Here is a 26,502-nt window from a genome sequence, read left to right on the forward strand (position 1 = left end):
TTAAGTATGTAGAGGATGGATTAAGTGAGAACCTATAAAAGGGGACTTTGGTACTTTTTCGTTCTTCAAAGGTACTGTTTGGATTTTTGTATAATATTGAACCTAGAAACATGAAATTAAGCATGTAGAGCCCGGAGTAAATGAGAATTTATAAAAGGAGACTTTTTGGTACTGTTTTGTTCTACAAAAGGTACTTTTTGAATTTTCTATAATATTGAACCTAGAAACATGAAATTAAGCGTTTAGAGCCCGGAGTAAATGAGAATCTATAAAAGGGGTACTTTTTCGTTCTTCAAAAGGTACTTTTTTAATTTCCTATAATATTGAACATAGAAACGTGAAATCAAGTATGTAGAGGATGGATTAAGTGAGAACCTATAAAAGGGGACTTTTGGTACTTTTTCGTTCTTCAAAAGGTACTTTTTGAGTTTTCTATAAAATTTAACCTAGAAACATGAAATTAAGCATGTAGAGCCTGGAGTAAATAAGAATCTATAAAAGGAGACTTTTTGGTACTGTTTCGTTCTACAAAAGGTACTTTTTGGGTTTTCTATAAAATTTAACCTAGAAACATGAAATTAAGCATGTAGAGCCTGGAGTAAATGAGAATCTATAAAAGAGGACTTTTCGTTCATCAAAAGGTACTTTTTGAATTTTTTTATAATACTGAACCTAGAAACATGAAATTAAGTGTGTAGAGTATGGATTAAGTGAGAACATATAAAAGGGGACTTTTTGAAACCTTTTCGTTCTTCAAAAGGTACTTTTTGGATTTTTGTATAATATTGAACCTAGGAACGTGAAATTAAGCATATAGAGCCCGGATTAAGTGAGGACCTATAAAAGGGGACTTTTTGGTACTTTTCCGTTCTTTAAAAGGTACATTTTGAATTTTCTATAATATTGAACCTAGAAACATGAAATTAAGCGTTTAGAGCCTGGATTAAGTGAGAACCTATAAAGGGTACTTTTTCGTTCTTCAAAAGGTACTTTTTGTGCTTTTTATAATATTGATCCTAGACACATGAAATTAAGCATGTGGAGCCCGGAGTTAATTAGAATCTTTAAAAGCAATCAGGGACTTGAGTAAATGAAAATTTAAACTGGAATATTTTCTGGTACTTTTTGAATTTTCTATAATATTGAACTTAGGAACATGAAATTAAATAAGATTGGTCCTTTGGTACTTTTTCGTAATTCACTGGTACTGGTACTTTTAGAGCTTTCTAAAATATTGAATTTATAAACATAAAATTAAACACGCAGTATCCCAATTGAACGAAAATTGAAAAAGCATACTCTGACTTACTTTTTTTGTTCTTTTACTAATACTTTTCGAATTTTCTATAATATTGAACCTAAAAACATTAAATTGGACATGTAGCTTCCTGATTGTGTAAAAATCTTTATGCGATTTTTTTTGGTTTCTGGTTGAAAATTTAACATGCGTCATCCTGATTTAATGAAAATATATAAAAAGGCACTGTCTGGTACTTTTTCGTTCTTCAACTGTTTTTTCTAATTTTCTGTAATATTGAGACTAGAATCATAAAATCAAACTTAAAGAGTTCTCTAAAAGGGGAATTATTGATATTGCAGATATATATACATTTACAATAATGATATTTATTTTATTCCACTACGATGAGGGTAGCGAAGCACACTGGGTATAGCTAGTTTATTATAAAATTGCATGTGAATACAATTTTCAACATTTCATTTATTTAATTTAATAAACAATTGAAATTTATTTTTAATAAATATTTATTGGGTATAGCATCTTTGTTTATAATATTATATAATTTGGTTTTCTTTTTCTTTAATTTTGTTTTATTATTATTTTTCCTCATGCTTTTTTTTGTTTTTCTTCTTCAATTTATCATAAATACAGACTTATATATTAAAATTAATAAATAAATAAATTAATGCAAATTAATATTTAGACTAATTAGAAATCTTTAAATAATTGTAAATCACTTTGGTCTACTGCCCTGGCGGGTTTCCAATCACTTTCGGGATAATCATCAAAATTGCTGGTATCGCCATCATACTGTACTTCGGGAATAATGGGTGGCTGTGGGCGAAAGAAAAACAAAAAAATAAATTAGAAAACATATTGTAAATAAATATATATTTTTTAGAATTATAAATAGAACAAAATCATAAATTTAAATCTTCTGTCAACATTAAATAAATAACAACCAAACTGTACGTAAAAACTTTTACATTTTATTTTGAAAAGATTTTATTAAAAAAAACAGCAACAAGTTTGAGAAACTCTGCTCCTTATTTTATTGTTAGAATTTTTGAGCAAATTTAATAAAAAAAAACTATAAAAATAATGAAAATTAAATTTGCTACATTAAACGGAAATTAATTACCCATATAAAAATGTTTACAAAAAACTTTATACGATCATTATGAATAAATGAAAGAAAAAATTACATGTCAATTTATAGTAATTTGAATTAAAACGAATTTTGAAATCTCTACACAATCATAAAGGTAAAGTAAATACAAGTCCAGTACATCTCAAATTCAAGATGTACTTCGAATGGATCTAAAGCCAGAGAATTGGCGTATTATTCAATATTTTTACAATATAGATCATAGAATTGAATACGTAAAAAATCAAGGTTATTAAATTATTAGAAGTAGTTCAAGAGCATCACTTACATATCGATATAATTTTGCTAGTGTTTAAAAAAAGCTAAAACGTTTAAAAAATAAAGCTAACTTCTCACATTTTAAAATCTATATTAAACAAGTGAAAAATTGCAGTCGAAGATTTTCGACGATATAATAACCATAATCAATGCTTTTCAAAATATCTAAAATGGCATTTTATCCAAGCGATACGGTTTTTTTTAAATATTTATATTCGTGTTTAACTCTGTTTATCAATATCATTATTTTTTTCCAATGTTAAAATTGGGTAAAAATTTCCATAGCCGTTTGCAGAAAAGCACAATTTATAATTTTGAATAATTTTACAAAACCCGTGAACGTTTAGTTGAATGAATGCTCTTTATAACGAATGGCCAATAATACGAATGGTAAATTTTTGCATTGTCTATTAAAAATATGGGTGAGAGAAATTCATGAAAACTCTTGGAATAATAAAACGGTGGATACACGCAGAGAAAAAACATGGTTGTGGTAATCATGTTTTAAGAGCAACATATTATGGTTTAAATTACGATTGTAGTCTAAATATATAATGATTATTGTAACCATTTTAAAATATCATAATATGATTAAACACAGTTGAAAAAATTTATCATAAGATTTTCTATTTTCCATAATATTGTTTGTTATACATGACTATATTATGATCCAATGTCATCAAAAAGTTGGTAAAAAATATGTTTCTAAATCAAATTTATTTTGATTACTGAATCAGTAAAATTACAGTTTCTAAAATAGCAAATACCTACAATAAATACATGACACGATTTGCAAATTTAAATTTGATTCGAAAAAAAAAATGAGAATTATTTCAACGCAAAATAATATGTTGAATAAACTTGTTTTGTTATTGTACCAACAACATAATATACAATGGTTATAAAACATATAGCAACATAAATTTGTAAATTTAAATGGTTGTAACATAATATGTTTTCATCGTAACCATTATTTAGTTATTAAAAAATAACAATTTTTCGCTGAATCATACTCAAATTTATAATTGCCATGAACATGAAAATGATTACAGTAACAACAATATTGTTTAACTAGAATTAAAATAACAATTATATGTTTTTGGACATAGTTTAGTTATAGTAACCATGTCGAACTATGTTTTGCATGTAGAACCATAATGATCCTATGTGTGACCCTAAAGATAGCAGAATGAGAAGCCCCCAATATTAGGAAGTCTGAAGTTAGTATGATAGTACGTATTCTGAGTGCACACACAGGATTATGGGCGTATGTAGAGCATGCAGAAAGGATAATGAAACTCTATAGCACCTTGTAATTGTCAAGTTTTCGTCGACATTAGATTCAAACATCTTAGGAATGATATTATTCCGGGTATAATATTCCTCACGAACACTGATTGGAAAATTCTACATATATGCCCTACATCTATGGCAAAACAATAAATTTTGAAGCTAGGTAAAATCGTGTGTACCTTAGATATTTTCTTGAAAACGGCCCAGCTTACAAAACCAAAATATTTTGGGTAATGTTTCGGAATAATAATTTCTGGTAACTCGATCTAAAGTACAAGAAAATACAAATTCATTCATATTCGTCTCCAGCAAAGTCTATTATCTCTGAAATTATAATCTCTAAAAATCTCTAAAATTATAAGGTACACATTTGATGAAAGTCAAAAATTACAAATATTAAATTTAACTTAAAATGCCCCAAAAAACAATGTAAATTTCAAAAAAAAAATTAATTTAAATGTATGTGTGTATTTTAAAATTAGAAGGATCATTAAAAATGTTCTAAAATAATGTTACATCTGCCAAATAAAAATTCAAAATAGCCCCATTAATTTTCAACAGATTTTCTTTTACTATTCGAATAATACATGTTTGTTTTGTAAGTTGAAACATGTGTAATGTAAATAAAATAAATATTGTAAATGTAAACAAAATTAGAATTTTATATTATATCATCTTTAAATAATTTGTTAACAAACAAATCTGGTAACGCCATAGAAACAATTTGTTGCCTCAAATACATTTTTAAAAAGAACAAAAAAATTAAATAAATTTTTGCAAATATGGATCGTTCAATGGATGAATGGTGTTCCTGTTGCTGCTGTATTTGTCTAAGTACAAATACATAAATATTTTTAGAATAATTATTTGATTAATTGCACCAAATGTTAAAGATCCCATTATATATGAATTACAATAAAAATAGCATTAAACAATAACTCAAACAACAAATGGTAATAATTTTTGATGCAAATGCTGATGCTGCCGGGTTGATGTTGATGATTATGGCGCGATGATGATTGCAGTTAAATAATCTAGTATTTAACTAAACAATTTGCAACTACAAACGAAAACATTCTAACTTAAGTTGTATACGAATTTATTTCTATATCGATCCCTAGGTTGTTAACAAATTAAATTGTTTTCAAATAATTTATGACCATAATCAAAATGTGAATTTGTTTATAATTCTGTGCACACACAGTTCACAAACTTTCATTAATATATAATGTATCATTTCTTTTTTGTTGTTTTTTTTTTTTGGTAAATAATTTGAAAATATATAAAAATTTTATATTTTAGTAATATTTCATTTTGCTCATTTTTACCTAATTTCACATTTTTATTTTGTTTTCTTTAATATACACAGCAAATTTATTTTATATTTTGCACGAAGCTAACAAAAAAATTAATTTGCCAAAAAAAAAAAAAGAAAGGAAAAAATAGCGTAGGTAGTTTCACGTATGAACCCGAAAATATCCCAAAAAATAAATTTTATAAAATAATAACAATAATAATAATCAAAACAATGAAAACACGTTTTAAAACTAGAAGAAAAAAATGCTTCAAAATAAATAAGAAAATTTGCATATAATTAGAATATAATATTTGTTGTTATTTTTTGCATGTTTTGAATAAATCGATTACTTTTTAATAATTTAATAAACGAAAAAATCTAACGTTGTTAATACCTTATTTTAATTATTGGCAAACAAAATTAATTCCGAACCACTTAACATTTTTTTTCCAAACATATTATTTTTATTTTTTATTTTTAACGTACCTTAAGCTTTTTGTTATAGACGTCATTCCAATTTAAATCTTTAAACCACCGATGCCTTTTAACGTCATCAGCCCCATTCTGAAAAGATATAGATAAAATGTACACATTGAAAAATTGACAGTTAATTGAAAATAGAAACATCTTATATTCGCAATTATGATTTTAAGAGCTATGTAGCTATGTATATCGAAACTATGTACATATGTATTTATTTCTGCCATCAAAACGTCTGATTCATTGAACATTAGTATAATATGAGTTCTGGTACTGGCAGACTCTGGCGAGAAAGTTTGCCAGTTCTGGTTATGAAATATGAGGGATAGCCGATTGTCAATCTCCTATTCGGTACGGGCGAAAATTCAAATGCTTTGGACATGTCTTCTCTCTATTGGAAATTTGTTAATCCCAGTCGGCCCTACATTTAGTCTAATCATGTTTATTATTGCACGGACTTCTACCTAAAAACTAGTGTTGTGATTAGAGTGACGTTGGTATATATGTATTAAACCCTTTCCTTCCTTACATCTGTAAGCTGTTTTCTGGTGTAGATAGCTTTACAATGACGTACTGTGGTCAATAACCCAGTGCCGGTGCCAGTGTTGATCTGCTCGGGACAAGGAGTCATGTCTACAGTACGTCATTGGCATATGCAAATGTAATGGCAGAAGTCCGTGCAATAATGGAATGTGTATACTTGATTCGACTAAATATAGGCCGAGTGAGATTAACAAATTTCCAAACAGTGAGAAGGCAAATAGAGCAATATCTGTTGATAAGAGAGCTTTAAATAGTGAAATGGTGGATATATCCGCAAAAACTTCTATGAGGTAATCCGAACCAGAATAGGGCGAGAACCCTTCTTCAAATAAGGAAGGCCGAGGTTGATATTATGCTACATATTCTATGAAAGGATTATTGTACAGCATTCGGAGAATATAATGGAACTCTGTAAAACATTATTTAAAATATCTAAGAAGCGAAATTATTACGGATATATCATCCTTTATGAAAATTGAATGGGAAATATTCAAGAATTACGTCCAGTAAACGAGTTTCTAAATATTTATCCATAATTGGAGGAGAACATATTTTTATCAAAGTTAAAATAACACTTAATTAGGGTTTGCTAAATTCTCAGGAAATCAGACTGAAACCAGTAGTGGGCTACTTTTATCTGATTAGACAGGTGGTAGGATACTTAAGCTCCTGTATTATGTCGAAATTTCGGAGCTATCCACTCCTTACGGGATATAAGTGTTAGTAAAGAAAAACACTTATATGAATAGAATGTTGCAGAAAATTGCATAAAAAACTACCGAATGGATATATATTTATATGATAATGGCCGGAATGGGATAATTTATTTGGAGAATAGAGATAAGTTATCTAAGTTGTCTAGACTCAAATCTAAAAAATAAAACAAAGACCTTTTTTGTAAATTCGAAACGAAAATAATTCCCCAGGCATAATGTATGTACATATTCTTTTGTCACCTACTGTAATTTCAATATAAAATTTATATTTTATATTTTTTAATAACAACTAATAAATTTAAAAAACATTTAAAAATGTTTAGAAACTTAAAAACATTAATCTTGTATTTCCCTTCCTTTTCAAATACATTAAATTTAAATTCAAATTTTTAATAGCAATTAAGATTTTGTGTTATTTTGTTGTTTTTGCCATATGCCATTTTATAATTTGAAAGACATGAAATAAGTCTTCTATGGGCCTGTATCCATACGAGCAAAGAAAGAAGAGAAAAACTTTTTTATTTTTATATCATTTGTTTGCGTCCATTTGGCGTTGATATTTCATATTTTATTCTATTTTATTTAATTTTATTTAAATTAAAAATACGTCTGCATGTACATATTTTGTACGTATGCTTTCTGTTTGTTTTATTTGCAAAACCGCCATATAAATAGGAAAATATTTTATAAAAACATTTTCCGATTGCACACGTTCTCAAATCATGTTTACACCCATTTCTAGACGGGGTGTGTGCTGTGAACACCATTCTAATGGTACATTTTCGTAAAGATTTACTACAATTTTTACAATTAAAATGTATTTTATTTTTATATGTACATCTATTTTCATAATTTGTATTTCTGTTTCTATTTATGAATTTGGTCCAAATATGAGTTGATTAATTTTAGAAATGTCGTTATTTTTGAAAATGATTTAATATTTAATTTAGTGTTAATGATTTGATTATGGTTTTTGTTCTTTTTTTGATAATGTCATAAAATTTATTGCTATTTCTTTTATGTTTAACTAAGATTTATGATAATCAGACAGATTTTATACAGCTTTTTATATATACATATGTAGTTGTGATCACAGGTGATGACATTGGAAAATTTGTAGTGCGATGACACTTAAATTTTTTAAATTAAATTTTAAGATGAAAGCAAATATTTTATTTCTATTTCGAAGAAATACTAACATTTGTTTTACTCACCTTCATATTACCCAAACGTTTTGTACGATCATTCGTTAACAATTTCTTAACTAAGTCTTTCGCAATAGGATCCATATGACGGGGCCATTCGATTTTACCACCCAGAATCTTTTCATAAATTCCAAATGGATTTTCATCATAAAATGGAGGATATCCCACCAGCATTTCATAAATAAGAATACCTAAACAAAACCAGAAAACAATTGCCATCAAGAGTCAAGAAAATAAGTTTTTAAATAGGAAATATACCTAAAGCCCACCAGTCCACTGCTCTGTTGTGACCTTTGGATTGTATAATTTCAGGTGCTAAATATTCGGGAGTTCCACACAGAGTCCAGGTACGATCTCTTAATTTTTTGGCAAAACCAAAATCTGTAATTTTTAAATGGCCATCACGATTGATTAATAAATTTTCGGGTTTCAAATCTCTATAAACGATCTGTAGAGAATGTAAATATTCTAAAGCCAAAACAATTTCAGCCGCATAAAAATTTGCTAAAATAAAAAGAAACGTTTAACGAGAATTATTTTCAGAAATTTTATCGCCGATTTTCAATACAACTTACCTGATGACCTACTAAATCTACCAGCATTTCTTAAATATGTGAATAATTCACCACCACAGACATATTCAAAGATCATATATAAACAACAGTCATCTTTTGTTGACCATTCTCTGGAAAGAAACATATTTTTTTAAAGTTATTATCATTATATTAGTAGTTCTAAGTTAATATTGGCCTTCAAGTCTTTTTCTAAAGATGACTGAAGTACCTAGATCAAGCCCCGATCATTGCAAAAAGTGGCAGTATAATAAAGATTTATAAAAAACTAAGTTTTGCCGATTTCTGAAGAGATACCAGATCATTAAATATGAATGAACTGAGGTGTAGGTTCGGTTGTCTTATTTGACAAAATTGGGATAAGCTTATTTCATTGTCTTCCCATCAACTATAGTGTTTTTCTGTCGGCACTTCTTTATCTAAACTCATACACTACCACTTCCTTACTAGTCAGACATACTTAGAATTCTCACGGAACGCAGCGAACTACCACGATAACCAACCAACATATCCTTGACGGACATACATAACTTTATTCAGACAACAACATTTAGAAACATCTTCTCTAAAAAGCCAACCATCAAAAATAACTTTAATGTTCACGACTAAATTAAAAATATGTATGTAACGGTATATTGATGAAATTCGACAAAAACAAAAACGATTGGTTCGTATAATAAAAATGAAAAGTTTGATTCAGAGATCATGCAATATTTTTCTAGATTATAAAACTGAATTAGAATTTCTCATTCACATCATGTGTCATTTATGAAGTTTGTGTGTTGTGGCTACTGTGAACAAATTCCAAAATCGTTGCAATGGTGAACCAATAGATATGGACTACAAAAGTAGAAGCCCAGGTCCATATATGAGATTTGTTGCATATAATATAACACACTTATTAGTTTTGATTGTTAAAGCAAAAACATCTAATTCTATTCTTTGGCAACAAGGCAAAAAATACATGACTTGTGGTTTTTGCACTTTTCAGGGTAATGTTTAAAATACCATAAAAAAATTTATAATTTCAACAGTTCTAATGCATAGAACTGTTAAAAATAGTAACTTGTAATATGTAAGTTTTCATTTTTGTCATAGTATTTATTACAATATTCGTACTTACAAACTAATAACAAAGGGATGTCTAATTTCACGCAATATGTTGCGTTCATTCTTCACATGTTCGACTTGTTTTAAACGAATTACATCAGCCATCGCTAAAAGTTTCATGGCACAATATTTCTCTGACACACGATCACGACACAGACATACTCGTCCAAATGTTCCAGTTCCTAAAAATATTCAAAAGAAAGCAAGAATTTTTAGCAAAAAATAATAAATATTAAAAATAATAAATAATTTTTTTTTAACATTAAAAATATTTTTATATGAATATACATATGTATGTATGTAAGAGTAAACAATAACAATATATACATAAATCACGTAAATTTTGTACGTACACATAATTTATTTAGGAATTTTAATTGGCGTTTAATAGACAAATGGACGCATACTTTTTATTTTAAAGTCCAATAAACATGCGATTGTTTAAAAAAATTGGCCAACATTTATTGGAAAACTGTGTAATATGATATAGAAATTTTGTTTTTTATATAAATTTAGTTTTGTTTAAAATGAGAAAAAATGTGTATTATGGCCACTTAAATTCTTGTTTATTTAATACGAAAATAAAAGAAAACATGTATGAACATACATATGCATATATATGTTTTTGAAGGCACCGTCCAAAAGATGGGAGTTCCAATAAAGTATATATGTATGTATAGGTATTCTACTAAATAGATCCTAAAAGTTAAAATGTTATGTATGGCAGACATCGGACCAGATTTAACTCTAGTACCTTTACAAGATCCCTTGCAATACTTATATTATTCTTACTAGTGTACTCTAAACATTTTATTAGATAAAGGCATTCGTACAATAGGGCTCAAACCTATTTACAGACCCAAAGCGATTGCAATTTTTTCTTAGTTGAAATATTATAGGGTCAGCGAATCGTGTTTCAAATGCTAAACCAAGTTACAGTAGTTTTTTGATATTATAACTTTTTTTCTCTTCTATTATATAGAAGGGGAAACATTTATGAATTTGAACAGTAATTGGCTCTTTACAGATGACAGACAATGGGATTCATAACTATGTATAGCTTCAATACAAATTGTAATATTTTTTAATATCAGCTACTAAATATAATCAAACATCTGTTCTGTGTTTTGGAATCTAAATCTAGCTGCACAAAGCTATTTTTAGAAGTCTTCATATTTAAATCGAATTTTGTAAAACTGCCTTCGGAAATAGGGTTTTATAGATCGACCGACAACAATTGAAAGAAAGCGCAAGTCAATGTTATAAGTAACTAGCTAATACCCGGTGTGCTTCGCTACCCCTATCGAAATGAAAATCATAATAATCAAAAAAATTATTTATTTAGTTACTAAATTATAAAAAATTTCCTAAAGGTTTTTATCCTAAATAATCATATTGACACTAAAGTGGCTCCGACAAAATTTTAGGACTCTAACTGTTACATTATCTCAAGATAAACGAATTTTTGTATTTAATTATTATGGGAGGTGTCGCTACCCCCTGGGTAGTCCGCCAATTTATTACTTTAAATGTTTACATGGATATTAAAGTTATTCATGCAAAATTTTAAGATTCTAACTGTGTTAGTTTTCAAGATAAACAAATTGTTGTATTTAATTTATATGGGAGGTACTACGCCCCCTAACGCTAGTCCTCCCACATTTTATCCTAAAATAATCATATTGACACTAAAATGGCTCCGAAAAATTTTAGGACTCTAACTGTTACATTACCTCAAGATAAATGAATTTTTGTATTTATTTTATATGGGAGGTGCCCTGCCCTCATGGGTAGTCCGCCAATTTATTACCCAAAATGATTATATGGATGTTGAAGTTATTTGTACAAAAATTTAATATTCTAACTGTAATAGTTTCCAAGATATACGAATTTTTGTATTTAATTAATATGGGAGGTGCCACGCCCCCTAACGCTAGTCCGCCCACTTTTTATTCCATATAATCATATTGACACTATAGTGCCTCCGACAAAATTTGAAGACTCTAACTGTTATATTATCTCAAATACACGAATTTTATATTTTCCTAATGTGGGAGTTGTTCCTCGCCCACTTGAAAATTTAAAATGAAAAGTAGCCTATTAACTATTCCAGACATACAGGAATACGCTGTTCAGCCGTTTAGTAGTCTATAGCGTTCAAACATACAAACAAACACACATTCATTTTTATATGTATAGATATTGGAAAATTGTTCTTTATCTATGAATTAAAGGTTTGTACAACTTCATAATTTTATGAAATATTTTAAAGAGGTTCTACAACTATTTTTACTTTCATAAACTATAAATAAATTAATTTCAATTTCACTTAAACCACGTTTATGCACTAATAAAGTTTTTCTTCTAATATTTATTAAAGGTATTTACATAGATATTTATTTAGTCATATGAAAATTTGTTTTCGTGTTTATGTAAAATTATATTTTTATTTAGCCATTAGGCTAATGGCTTCGATCGTGCTCACTATTATTTTTCAAGTGTAATGTATATTTTGCTATACTTATATAGTTTTTAGTTTCTGCCATGCATTTTGGCATGATCTTCTGAGAAAATCTTAAATATTTATACATTCACACAAAAAACAAGTAAGAAATTTCGGCGAGGCCGACCATAAAATACCCTATACCTGTCACAAAAATAAAATGAAATTTAGTTTTCGTAATAAAACATTTTAGTTGAATTGTACCTTGTCTCAGACATATTTAAGCCATTTATTGTTGGAAAAAATTATGGACAAATTTTGACCATATAATTATATGGTCAAATGAGACCATATAATTATAAAGTTCACCCTCATGAACTTGAAGGCTAGTATGGAATTTGGTTTTGCAGCTTTTTGTCGAGATATGAGTATATTATACATAATTATGAACTTAAAAGCCCTATTCGGCAGATTCAGTTGTATGGGGATTAGGTGAAATAATGAACCGATGGGCCGATCTTAACCATTTTCAATAGGCTTCGTCTCTGGGACAATAGAAGGTTATGAAACAAATTTTATTAAATTATCTTCAAAATTGTGACCTGTAGTCAGAAATTGATTCTGAGCCGATTGGTATACTTTAAGGTATAGGTATAGGACCTATATCATTGTGCGTTACAAACATCAGCACAAACCCAATATACCTTCCGTACTAAAGTGGTGGTGTTGGGTAAAATAATAATACGATTCAAAGTTTACAAGAGTACGACAAGACGTCTTGGCTGAACTGGTTCATTTGTAGGTATGTATCCAAATCCAAACACGTTTCAAATAGTTTTTTCGACATTTAAAATGTGAAAATATTACAAATCACACAAATATTAAAGTAAATACACACATATTTTAGTATTAGCGTGTTTTTCTTTTAATAGCTCATTAAATAATTATTAGTGGTCATTTATGAAATGAACTATTAAAATGTTATTTATTGTAGAATTATTGTATAATAAATTAAAATGTATGTATAGCATTTCATTTAACAAGTTCAGTTCAATAAACTTTTAATTGTTTATAACGTTTGGCGTAAATTGTAAAAAAAATATTTAAAATAGATTTAGTTTTTCATTTTTGTTTGTTTTATACAAAAATTTCTCTTAAATGGAAAAGTTCAATAAACTTTTACACATGTTTCTGAAAGGAAGTTGATAAAAAAACAATTTTTAGAGAGGTACCTACCATTAGGGCTTTTAGATTCGGGATGTACTTTTTTATACTCTATGTAAAATCGGTAGGGCCGATTGGAAATTTTAAAAAATTATATTTTTAAATCTTTATCTGGAGAGTATTATAGGTGTATTACTATAACCGGACTCAATGAAAAGCTTAGTTTTTCAATATGTAATGATCTATAAATAAAACACATCGAGATATAAATATTATCGTTTTACTTGTCATTTTAGTTTTTATCGTGGAATGAATTTCCAGAGCATTTAAAAAAACAGGTTATAATAAATATTCCACACATTTTTATCCATTGTCTTTATAGTTTACGTCTTAAATTAGAACGCATTAACAAATTCAATGATATATGTTTGTACTTAGTATATTGACAGGGTCAAAATTGTACAATATTTAACTGAATTGATTTGAAAATGACATGAACCTTCAACTAGTTATTATTTGGCAAACATCCATAAAATGTGCATTATTGATGTTAATATTATTTATGTGTAGGTACTTTTAAATAAACTAAAAGTAAACATTTAAAGTACATTTAAGAAATGCGTATTTATATATAAAATAAGTGATTAATGACACAATGTCAACCTATTTTCTATGAAAACAACAAATTTTAAGTGAAAATAAACACTATTTCACTATAAAAACTATGAACTTATGTGAATATACATACATAGAGGGAAATAGAAATATACATGTCTGATACAAAATTGACACCAAAGTGTTTATCATTTTTCAATAACATCCGTTCTCAAAGTATATACATACGTACGACAATACTATACATATAAATTTTATACGGATTATTGTCAATAGTGAACTTAAAACGTTTGTTCATATTTAGATAACGGAAGTGTATACAATTTAGATTTCGACAATGAATTGTTGCACTTTGACAACAAATGTTTTTGAAAAATTAAAAACACTTTGGTGTCAATTTGGTACCAAGCGTGTATATTTATATTTCCTGAGTATGTACATATGTATGTTGCTCATTTTGTTCTAGAGTGAAATAACTCAAAATTTTTGTTTTTCAAAACTATGATTTAATTTTTGACGTTTATTAATTGGAAAGGCTTTTATTTTCAGACTACAATACTGAGTATTAATACATTTCAAAATAAAAATATTATAGAATTTGGTCGATATATCAAAAAATCTGTAAGAAAAATACATAAATATTTCAGACATACTCTTTATCAATTCTTACCTTTATAAATTCAACTGTGTTCTTAAATTTTTCGTTTATGTTTAATTTATTTTACTTGCCTGTTTATTTTTTTCAGATAAAAATTGTTTCTAACGTTTCTTTTTTTAATTACAACTTTGATACATATGAAAAATTAGAAATTTTTGAAATTTTTCAAAAACTTTAAAATAAAAATCAGAAGTATTTTTATTCATAATCAATCCAATTGTATTTAGACTACGAAATTGTATTATACTACATGATTTTCTGACAAGTATTAATATTCAGTATTGTAGTCTGAAAATACCTTAATAAATAAAACATCGTTGCCACATATGAAAAAGGGAAAAATAGTTTCTAAGAAATTTTGTTTTGTGATTGTGGAATTTATGTTAATAATTTTCAAAACAATTTAGGTCCAGCGGTAACTGTTGTCGAGCTGTCCTGCCCGTTAGAAAGCCTATCAGAATCCTTGGAATGCATTTACCCAGTCCAATAAGTGTCTAGGTAGCCTTCACATCAAGTTCTATATCTAAGGCCTTTTATATTTTTAAAATTAAAATTTTTCACTTGAAGAAAACCGTGTATTCTTGGACCGGATGGAGCACTAATTGCAATTGCTTGATACGAAAGCAAACAAAAAATGGTATTTTCAAAGTAAATGTGGTAGCTCGATTTATTAAAATACCAGCAAACGTCAGATGGTTAATATGGCGACAAAAAGAGAGAATGACACTTCCTTGATATTTTTACTATGGTATCTAACAATCAAGTAAAAAAATTCCTTTAATATTGCCTATTTCTTATATGTATTTGGACTTTTAAAAGAACGAAAATCTCTCTACATAACTTCATTAGATAAAAAAACTGGACCACCTTTTATTTCGAAATTTCATATAAATGCATATGAATATTTTGGGCACTGTCACCTTTATAGACAAATTCGTATATCTGGGAAATTGTTAAAATCTGCTAGAATACTCAAATTACGCAGGGGCATTGAAATGAGTATATGGGAACAATTTGTATGAAAATGCTGAATAAATACATAAATAAATTGGTATAACTGGGAAATCATAAGTGCTTTCAGCACTTTTTCAATTTTGCACGAGCAACAACAGGGGTTTGCAACTAGCATTAGGGACTTGGCACCATACATATAAATTAAATACAAAAATATATACAGATATCCATGAAACTATTAGAGTTAAAATTAAATACTGAAACTCGCATAATTGGAATACTGAGGGATTTCAGCTTGTGTATATATTGGAAACTAAAATAGTGAGATTTTTAAAATTTGCTACAAATTCTTGCACTATAAATATATAGCCGACTTAAAAAATGGGAAAGGGTTTTCCCATTAAGAAGTAAATGTAAAAAAATTTTAAAGGGGGTTTTATTTATATTGTTTTTAGTGTAGTGAAGCACACTGGGTATTCCTATTAAGATATATGTACAATATTGTACAAATCTTATAAATATGTAAAGTTAGGACACTATTGTAGTAAACAAACGTATGTATATAAATAATTGTTCATATTTATGTACATACTTATATACATAAGTATTTAAGTATTCATATTAAATAATGAATCTGTCTGCCTGTCATTACTTTTATTTGTCTATTGATTTGTCTCGCCGTTTGGGATTTTCAATTTTTTATTTGTTATTTAACAGGTTTTTCTTTCTTCAACTTTAACAATGTAGTCTGTGTCTTAAAGCTGTTCGTGACGACAAAAACACGACCATGACAATTACTTTTAGACTTTTCTCCTATTGAAAATAAAAAAGCTAAAGTTGTTTGCCAAAGCAAGTGTCTGGAAAACTGGCTGACTAGGTAGTTGTATGGTTAGCTGGTTGACTGATGGAATGAATGGCTGACAGAGATGATTGACTATTTGTTAAATGGTTAAATTTTATGATCATCAACTTTTGTGCAACCAACACTTTACGCAATAACTTTCTCAAAAGTCTCTCTAATACTGGTGTTGTTTTATTTTTTATAATAATGTTCAAAATTAACATATATCAATTGTGTAAATGTGATAAAATAATTTACCATTAAATAGATATGCAATAATTTTCTAGAGTTTAATTGGTTATTTATTTGAAATAAAATAATTGTTTATATTTATAAATATTGTGGGAACTAATAACATTTTGAAAGGCAATTAAATTGAGATTATATTAAACGCTTGATGTATGCACTGACATCGAAGTGCTTTCAAAAACATATTGATTATGTTCTCCAATAATTAGACAAACCATAACAGAATCATCTAAAATTTAAAGAATAGATGTATAACCTGCGAAATGAAGGATTTATGTAAATATTAGGAAAAAGGTATTTCGCATTGCACCACATGATATTTTGACTGAGGAACTTAGCTGAGAAAGGACTTAGACCTGTTTGATACGCACACAATGTCGTAATATTTCTATGGTCAATGTTTCCAGTTTTTACTTATGCTTCAATAATCTGGCGAACTTCTTTGGACAAAAAGTGTAATGTCAAACTACTACTCAAACTACTGCTAATATTTTGCATAGACCTGGTCCACACTAGGAAATTTTTGTTGAGAAACATTCTGTTAATTTTCTTTTGAAGTTTCATGTCCACACATAGAAACTTTTGTTTCAGAAACTATGTACTTATTAATTGCATTGATTTGTTGTTTTACGAATGAGAAGAATAGAACAAAACAAAACAAGTTTCCGAGTACGGGAACTGCGTATCGCGAGAGAGATGAATGATATTCTTTCTCTTTCTTTCTCACGCAAAATCAAAAATTTCCCAAACAAAGTTTCCTAGTGTGGACCGACAGATAGAAGTGAGGCCATGAATAATACGTCATCCAAAGCCCTAGATATTTCGCTTATTCAAAAATATATAAGATATAAAACGGTACTTGCAACCGAGCGCTTTTTTAAGCGTATTTAACAACACAGATTATAGGATACATTATCAATAAATAATAAACACATTAGAAAGACATCCATAAACATCGGATCAATGAATACTGGACGCATTAGATCGTATGTTAGTTAGTTTGAAAGGAGGATGTATATACATCAAATCCGAAAAAATACACCTAGGTCTCTATCGGGCCTGCTGTGCGCTCCTTAACCAGTGTCTCAGGTGGGAATCGCACCCACCACCTCCGGTCTACCAGACTAGAACACTAACGACTAACCTACCAGAGGCCACCATTGGATCGTATACCGGACACACAATTTGTCGGGAAAATTGAGGTTAAGTTAAAAACTCAGAAATCAAAATGCAAGTCAAATCATTCAGAAATCCGTGTAATAACGGACTGGTTAACATATTTACCTACAGCCAGAGAGCAATTAGGGAGATTACAGTTGATAAGGTTAAATCTAATCATCAATCTCAAAAGGCTCGACAAATACTCCTCAATACATCAGTTATCAATATTAATTGTTATTTATTTTATTTTTCCGATATATTTAAGCATGATATGAAAGAAAAACAAATTTCTAAAAGGGGGCTAAAGGCAAATATGACTTGATTCTGATAACATTTTATGAATAGATTCATATTTGTTTATTTTTGGATGGGAGGTAAAGACAAATGGGGCCTGATCTTTATGAAATTAGCAATATTATCAATTCTTCTTTAAAAATTAGTTGCACTTTTATAGAGACACAAAGTTAGGTGAAATAGTTATCAATCGGCTTTATCATTAGGTTCCATTTTCTTGAAAACTGCGAGACGTAGTCTACGCATAACGATTATTGTCCGGTTGGTATACTTTTAGGTGGGTATGATCTGCGAATGTACTTGCTTTAAAGGGAATGAAACTGTTTGAAGTTACGAAATTGTGATGTAATCATACAAATTTTACGGAATGAACTAATTGAGAGGAAGTCTAGAAATCACATCAGAGGTTATCTTGTAAAATAGTATAAATTTAAAAAAGATATAAATATTTTTTTCTAACATGCTGAGTAATTAAATATTTATTTTTAATTAATGAAGTGAATTATGACTGGCACTAATTGGAGTTCAACTTATATAAAAATCTCGAATTTCAAGTTAAATAAAAGACAAACAGATCAATTATATGAACAACATACAAACATAGTTAATAATCCTGCCCTTAAAATAATATCACTAACTACATTGAGAATTATAAGAAGACCTATTAAATTTTGCATCAGTTTATTTTCGATACTATAAAATAAAGTAAATCTATTTATATGAATGTCTATTGTTCATATATAAAAAACATGTAATTATATAGATTAACACAAGTACTTTTAATTGTTCATAAAAATCTATAAAAAATACATATTTATTGCTGAACGTTATATCACAAAAAAGAGATCAATAAATCGGGTCAAGAGCCATTTTAAGTGTTTTAATCAACAACCTTCTTAATGGCTATAAAAACGCACAAAAAAAGATCACAATAAAATAGCTGAAAAAAAAACAGTTCAATGGTCCAATTTGCTTTAATAAATATTTTTTTATATACTTCTTTTTCTTAGTAAAGCAGATTTATTGGAAAATAGCACTAACTGCAGTGTGGCTGGTCAGCATTTATTCGACAGAATCAATTATTTTGTGTGTTTCTGAGTTTTTCATTATTATTATAATTATTCTTTTTTATAGTATTGACTCTGAGAAAAAAACAATAAATAAATTGTTTTTGTTTATACAAGTACATAGTACATATTTACTAATTGTAGCCATTTGTTATTTTGCGGTGTAAATATTAAATTTGTATATTGTTTTAAACTGTATTTATTATAGGAAAACATTTCGTTAACTGGAAAATATCTCGAATATGTCAAAAAATTCATAATTTTACATAGAAATTTGAATTTTATAAATCAAATATAAGGAAAAATTCAAATAATACATTTTAAAAATAAATTTTGATTTGTTATTTTTCAATATGAAATGTTTATTTTATCATTCCATCAATCATTCATTAGCTTTGTTCCAGAACTTTTCTGGCTAAAGAGAATTAATGAATTTTCTCTTCGTACTTATAAAAAGTACGGGAACAGAAAAAACAAAATTTCCCTTTCAATAAATTTGTATTGATATTTATTCATATAAATTTCTATTGAAATTAAAATAAAATTGTAAAACTACAATCACACATACTTATTTATGAAAATAAATAAAAAATATCAAATATTTTTTGTTTTCAATGTATTTTTTTAAACAAATAATTTATTTGACAATTTTTTTCTATTTGCCAGGAAAACATGTTCTGGCTAAAACCTGCAAGTTCTGGCAAAGAGAAAATTATTTTAATTGCTCAAATTTGTTCTCATTTACAATTTCTGGTAAAAACCTGCAAACTTGTCAAGTAAAGGACCAAAGCTATTTAGTCAGCTTATCAATCGGCACAACGTTTTATAACATTCTATTCTATAAGTATTAAAGTATTATTCTATTGTAAATAATGTTTTTGTTAAGGTGATCTTATACACACATGCAAACATATGTATATATCTTATACATATGTATTTATGCATATGTATTTATTTATATTCCATATCTACATAATTAATAGGCAAGTCGATTATTGTGACCGCTTTTAATCCTACAGTTAGCAAAAAATATTTAATTTTAAAGGATTTTGTTCTCAGATGTGTAAAATGTATATATTAATAAGATCGGTTAAGAATTGTGGGAGTTATAAAGTTGTTACTAATACATAGAAACAAAAGTCACACATATGTATGTTTGAACTAAAAAACAAACAAAGCAAGGAAAATGAACAAAAATATAATCTGAATTATTAATTGAATTTCGATTCGGGTAGCGAAGCTCCCTTTGATTATGCTAATGCTAATAAATAGTTCAATAAAACTCTTTATTTCAATAAATTTACCTAATTTAAAATAATTGAAATTTTTTGGAACTTTTAGCTAGACTTTAAATGTTAATTATATAAGTACGTTAACTACATGGTGTGCCAATTTTTGATCTTAATGATTTATTTTGAGAAATCGGTAATAGATAGACTACAAGCCTAAGTACTTGATCTTGACTAATGCCGTCCCGTTGCTTAACTTCCGAGATACAAAATCATCAACCACGCTGATGGGATGGCCTATATTGAGTCGACAAAAGCACCTAAAGACATAACCATTAGACCGAAGTTTGAGTTCATCAAATAAGCCGAAGACTTTGTTCTTACTCACAAATAACACACTGTGGTAAATCTGGTATGAACAGAGTTTTTTCTGAACCTACTTGTATAAAATATTTCATCTACCATCATTCAACCCAGCACACTTCTTATTCATCCGACTCACTCGTTGAGAACAACATCCGACACACCCATTCTAGAGCTGACAAGACTCGTATACATTAAACACCAACTCATTTCCAACGCTTAGGCCTAGAGTCACTCGTAATATAGACTCAAAATATAGACTTAACAGCGCATCTGTCTTTTCGCCGCAACTCATTCTTCCCACGAAGTTTGGTTTCAACAATATTATTTCAAATTTGGCATTGTTAAGTCTATATTTTGGATTACCTTGTGTCCGTTAAAAATAGGAATAAACGCAAAAATTATGGTACTTGAGTCATACAAATTGGGGCCTGTTTATTCACTCTAGCCTGGAATTCCGCGGCACACATTTGAACGATTTTTTATTCTATTGTTCTATTAATATTATTAGTTAAGAGTTCATTTAAATTTTTCCAAAACTTTAGAGTCCAAAGATTTTTGGCCTTCCTTGAAAAAGATTAAATTGTATTTATTCTGGTAAGAAACAATATAATTTTTATTGGTTTGACCTTTAGAACGTTTCCCTGACCTAAATCGATTTTTATATTTTACTTTATGATTTTGAAAAATGTATTTTTAAATTATGCCCTAATATACATTCATATAGTAGCAATAAAATTTTCATTAAAGGACCTTAAATAACAACCAGAATTGAAGATTTTTAGTTGATTTTCTCCACATATGTACACATGTAGATTGTAATTATAGAAATGTTTTTTAATGCGTTTTTAGGTCATTCTTATTTCAATATCTTAATAATTTTCCATTCGGACAAAAATGTTTTTTGTTTTCTGAACCATGCTGTCTAATAATATTTGGTGATGATTTTGTTGATTTACATCCGTTGTTCAGAAAATTCGTACGATACCGAAATACAAAAACTCATTCAGAAATCGGCAATTTGCCAAAAATTATTGTGTTAGTTAATAATTCGTTTGCTGTTTTTGTGTGTTTTTTTCTAAATGTCGCTGATTTTTGAAATTTAATTTAATATATTTTTTAATATTTGGCATATGGGTTCTATAAAATTAAGATGTATGTATGTTCTTATGAATGTTTATCTCTATGTTAATACTTTGTTTTTCTTATATAAAAGAATTATTATATAGATATTCATAACATATATAACAAAATACATATACATACGTAGGAATATTATGATTTTTGCTCCGTATATTTTGTGAACATTGAACAAACATCACAAAGAAAAAAATATATTTTGCAAAATAAATGTTGAGAAAATATAAATAAATTTAAAGAATAATCAAATGAATTAAGCAAGTTGAAGAAAATGTGTTCGGACATGTGATTTTTGCGACAATAAAATGAGCGAATATCTCGTCGATCAGATGTTTAACTATGGATTTTCAATATAATATTGTGTGAAAAACATTAAATCTTTTCACACACTCACAAATGTATATAATGCAGATACAAATCTCTCTACACACCATGAATAAGACATTGACTATATACCAAACAAAAAAAAAAATAATAATAAATAAATAAATCAATTCAAACTAGACAAATGGACGACTTTAACTAAATCTTTAGCTGTTTAATGTGAAAACAAATGAAAAATAAAACAATAAACAATAATATTTATTTATTTTGGACTCAATAAGTTAAATATAGTTTTGTGTAGAAACACGCGTTAAAACAAGTTTGTTTTTTTGTTTATCCCGAATAAGTTTAAAATTATTAGATAAAATATTATAACAATCTTCCGATATTCGAATTTAAAAAATTTTAAATAATTTGATATAAAGTAACATTTTTATATGTTTATAAGGTTCGCTTGGTAATAAAAAATACCTGATTTTTTCAAATGTCTATTTACTGAAGCTTAATGCGAATGAGTTCCATTTGTTTTAAAGTAAGGAAAATGGTTTGCGCGTCCAAAAGTGATAATTTGACACTAAAAACAAAAAGATGTCAAGGTGCTTTACTTGAATATCTGCCTGTTGCTCTTACAACCTTTCTTCATGTTCAAGCACTTTGCTTAATCATTCTATTGAGTCGGCAATAGCATCTAAAGACTGAAATACGAATCTATCAAATGAGACGAGAACTTGTTCTTAGTCACAGATAAGGCACTGGTATGAACACCGTAAACGCTGAACTTATCCGGACTCACATGTGTAAGAGACCTGATATCCATCACCATTCATTAACATCCATTAAAAATTATATACACTTGACGACAACTCATATCCAACGCTTAGTCCCAGATATCTGTTGGATATCTGTTGGATATCTGTTGTCTCGACAACATCATCGAACTAATACAGATTTATAGATTTTACTGTGTATCAGTCTTTTAACCAACATTGTCATGGGTTTAAACCACATCCACTGCCTTCACTGGAAGAATCCTCTTCAATAAATAGGACAAAACAACATCAGGCTTTGATTAGGCTCCCTGGTCGGACCCTAGGTCAAATCAGTCCAAGGAAAGGCCGAGAAAACATTTGACTCCATCAGTATATAGTCCCGACGGACTAGAGGCATTCGTATTACTTATTTTCTCCCGGATTGCAATAACACCAGGATTCTGTCTCAAAGTGGACAAAGACACACAGTTGAAGACCATGAAAAGGAGGCATTAGTCTATAAAGATTACTGAAAACCTCCACAGGAGCTTGCTAAATCATTATGAGCGTATGCCAAAACATGAAAAATTCTACAACAAGCTTGGCAAATGAAAACCAAAGTAATTAAGAGGTTTTCTATTTATTCGAACATTCTCTCCAGAAGAGATTGTATTCGAAATGGGCTCCTATCAGCAAAAAGTTAATCACATCAAATAGTATATTATTATTAACACGATTTTCGAATTAGAAGTGTTAATTGGGGTTGTGACAAATATTAACCTGCCAAAAAAGTACTTTTTGTGAATTTTTATCTTGATATTATTATTTTTGTTAAAAAAATAATACCATTTACAATACTTTCTTCGCAACTTTCAAATTATTTTGATCGTTATGCACTTAATAAAACAGAACATTAATGTTCATAGAGAAAAGATGGACATTTTTGAAATTATTTTTGCCAATTTTCCTAGCTTTAGCCAATTGTTAATGACAATATTAATTGCTGTCTGTTTTCAATGTTGTTTATAATTAGATATAAATTATTTTCAAAAACACAAACAACTTGTTTTTCATTTTCTTTGTTAAAATTTTATTAGGAATTTAAAGAAAAAATAATAAAATATTGCAAAACACTTAAGCAATTGACACAAACGAAGAAAGCGTACCCAAAGACATGAAAAACTATATGAAAAAAATAATAAATAAATACAAACCAAAAAAAAAACAACAGAAAAATATAAAAATTTCCCATTTTCTTAGTGTATATATAGTGCCACACTGTGCGTTGTTTAGGTTGAACGTTGTATAAAACAACAACTGCAACATGAAAAACAACTTAAATACAAATAAAATATACACACACTCGGCAGTGTTTACTCAATATTAGTGGAAAACCGAATAAAAACCAAAAACGACCACAAAAATCCAATTGCTAAATTAAAGATAAAACTGTCATCGCTGACACAATCAGCCGCAGCGTCGCTTCCATGTAGAAAATTATAGACTTTTCCATTCATATATATATACATATGAATGAAATCATACGTACAGACAAACATACATAAAAATGATCTTTGCAACAACATAGTGCAAGTAGTAAGTACATATCTAGGAAGTACATATTGTTGTGGTTATTAAAAAAAATATATTGCAAAAGACTTCGGTTAATAAGACGTAAGTGTTGATCATTGCAAATATTCATTGGCATGTTTATACTTAAATATGTATTTACTTTGATATGAAGAAATACAAATTTTATATTATTACAAAAATAAATAAAGTTGGCTAAGATCAGTAAAAACAAATATATCTTATTTGTTTTTTCAATGTTTAAATTGTAGGCGTGCGTGTGAGTTTGTTTTTCTTGTAATCATTAATGTTGTAAACAAAACTGAATTTAAAGTAAAACAATTAAAATGTAGAAAAAAAACATATAAAGATTAAAGGACGTGATTATTTATTTTATAATTATACTAAATGTATTCGTACTCGAAAATTTTAAATTATCAGCATTGAAATTTACAAAGTACCTCTATATCTATTACTTAGAACTTGTTTGAAAGTTGTTGCTAAATTATTTGAAATATTTATTTAAAAAATTTCAAAAGCAGTTTAATTCATTTAATATAAAAGTTTTGACTTTCAAGAAAATTTTCCATATTGGCATATCCAGCAATACTTTCAACTGGGAAATTCATGTAACAAATCAAAACCGCATTAACGAACAAGACAGCATTAAAATCAACATATGTCGCGAGTAAATTATAGTGTAGTTGTAGTAAATAGAGTTGCAGAATATATATTACTCTTATAAATGCAAGCCATTCTCATTTAGTTCGCAATCAGAATGTTTCAGACAAATGTTCTTTTCCAGTTTATTGATACCTTGAATTATGAATGGAGACGATAAAGGAAATGTTTAGATCAGAAGGCACCTTTTTACGGTGCGTTTGTGTTACCCTAGTTGTAGTAGGATATTCTTTAGGCATATCCTAGTAGGTCATCTAAAAAGATAGAGCAGAAAGGCCGAAACATTGTTCTCTGCTTTTATTGAATTATGGAAAATAACAGAGATTCTTCCTAATCATTATTACAACTCCTACTGTAGTAGTGATAAAGAAAATTAATCCACACTTTCTAAATAGACGAAAAAATAAAATATATTGATAAGGCTGTAAACAAACTAACATGCTTCAAGGAGCAAATAATTGAACCACCACCAAAGAGGAAAGAAAATCCACCATGGCAATTTTCCAAATATAGAATGCCCCAAACCATTCAACGAAAAATGATGAGGTCTTTACATAAGTCTTTCTTAAATATGTTTAAAAATCAAGTCAGGAATGCTAAGCGTAGATCGGAAACATTTAAAAGTGTAAATGTATGAAATTACGTTTTCGGTACCCATTACGTTCATGCAAAAAATACAAATTATATGTGTTTTACTAATTGAAATGGAGTATTTAGTCATCAATGAACCAACAAACTTATAAATCATCAAAATTTTAATATCGTTTAAATTTGATGTTTCTACATTGATGTTCATATTACCTTGTCCTATATTAAATTTTTATCGCGTACAGTCTTTTTAAATGCACATAAAAATTAACACATATACATTTACTGTAAATATTTACATTAGTGAGCAAAATATATAAATATTCACACCTCAAGACCAACAGTCTGGAGATAATCAGGCAATTCGAAGAAAGAAAACACCAACAAAAATAAAACAAATATACAAATAGTATATGAATCATCGACTAGGGAACTCACACGAAATTCACAATAATATTTACGAAAACAACAGATAAATAATCGCTCAACATGTTTTTGTCCTACGATCGAAATTTAATAGAATTTCGAAGA

The 26,502-nt window shown here is 28.2% G+C and overlaps 1 protein-coding gene across 3 annotated transcripts in view; it reads right to left on the reverse strand.

The window, feature by feature from the left end:
- Positions 1–1,875: 1,875 nt before the first annotated feature.
- Positions 1,876–26,502, reverse strand: part of LOC111688016 (cAMP-dependent protein kinase catalytic subunit 3) — a 34,171-nt gene continuing 9,544 nt past the window's right edge. For all 3 annotated transcript variants that reach the window (XM_046952306.1, XM_046952305.1, XM_046952304.1), the window contains 6 exons: positions 9,896–10,064; positions 8,776–8,885; positions 8,459–8,704; positions 8,210–8,391; positions 5,743–5,820; positions 1,876–2,074 (listed from right to left, as the gene is read on the reverse strand). In XM_046952306.1, coding sequence (XP_046808262.1) covers positions 1,949–2,074; positions 5,743–5,820; positions 8,210–8,391; positions 8,459–8,704; positions 8,776–8,885; positions 9,896–10,064 — 911 coding nt within the window. In that variant the 3' untranslated portion in view covers positions 1,876–1,948. The remainder of the gene's footprint in view (positions 2,075–5,742; positions 5,821–8,209; positions 8,392–8,458; positions 8,705–8,775; positions 8,886–9,895; positions 10,065–26,502) is intronic.

The sequence above is a fragment of the Lucilia cuprina genome, chromosome 5, assembly GCF_022045245.1.
Source record: "Lucilia cuprina isolate Lc7/37 chromosome 5, ASM2204524v1, whole genome shotgun sequence".
In the NCBI taxonomy this organism is placed as follows: Eukaryota; Metazoa; Arthropoda; class Insecta; order Diptera; family Calliphoridae; genus Lucilia; species Lucilia cuprina.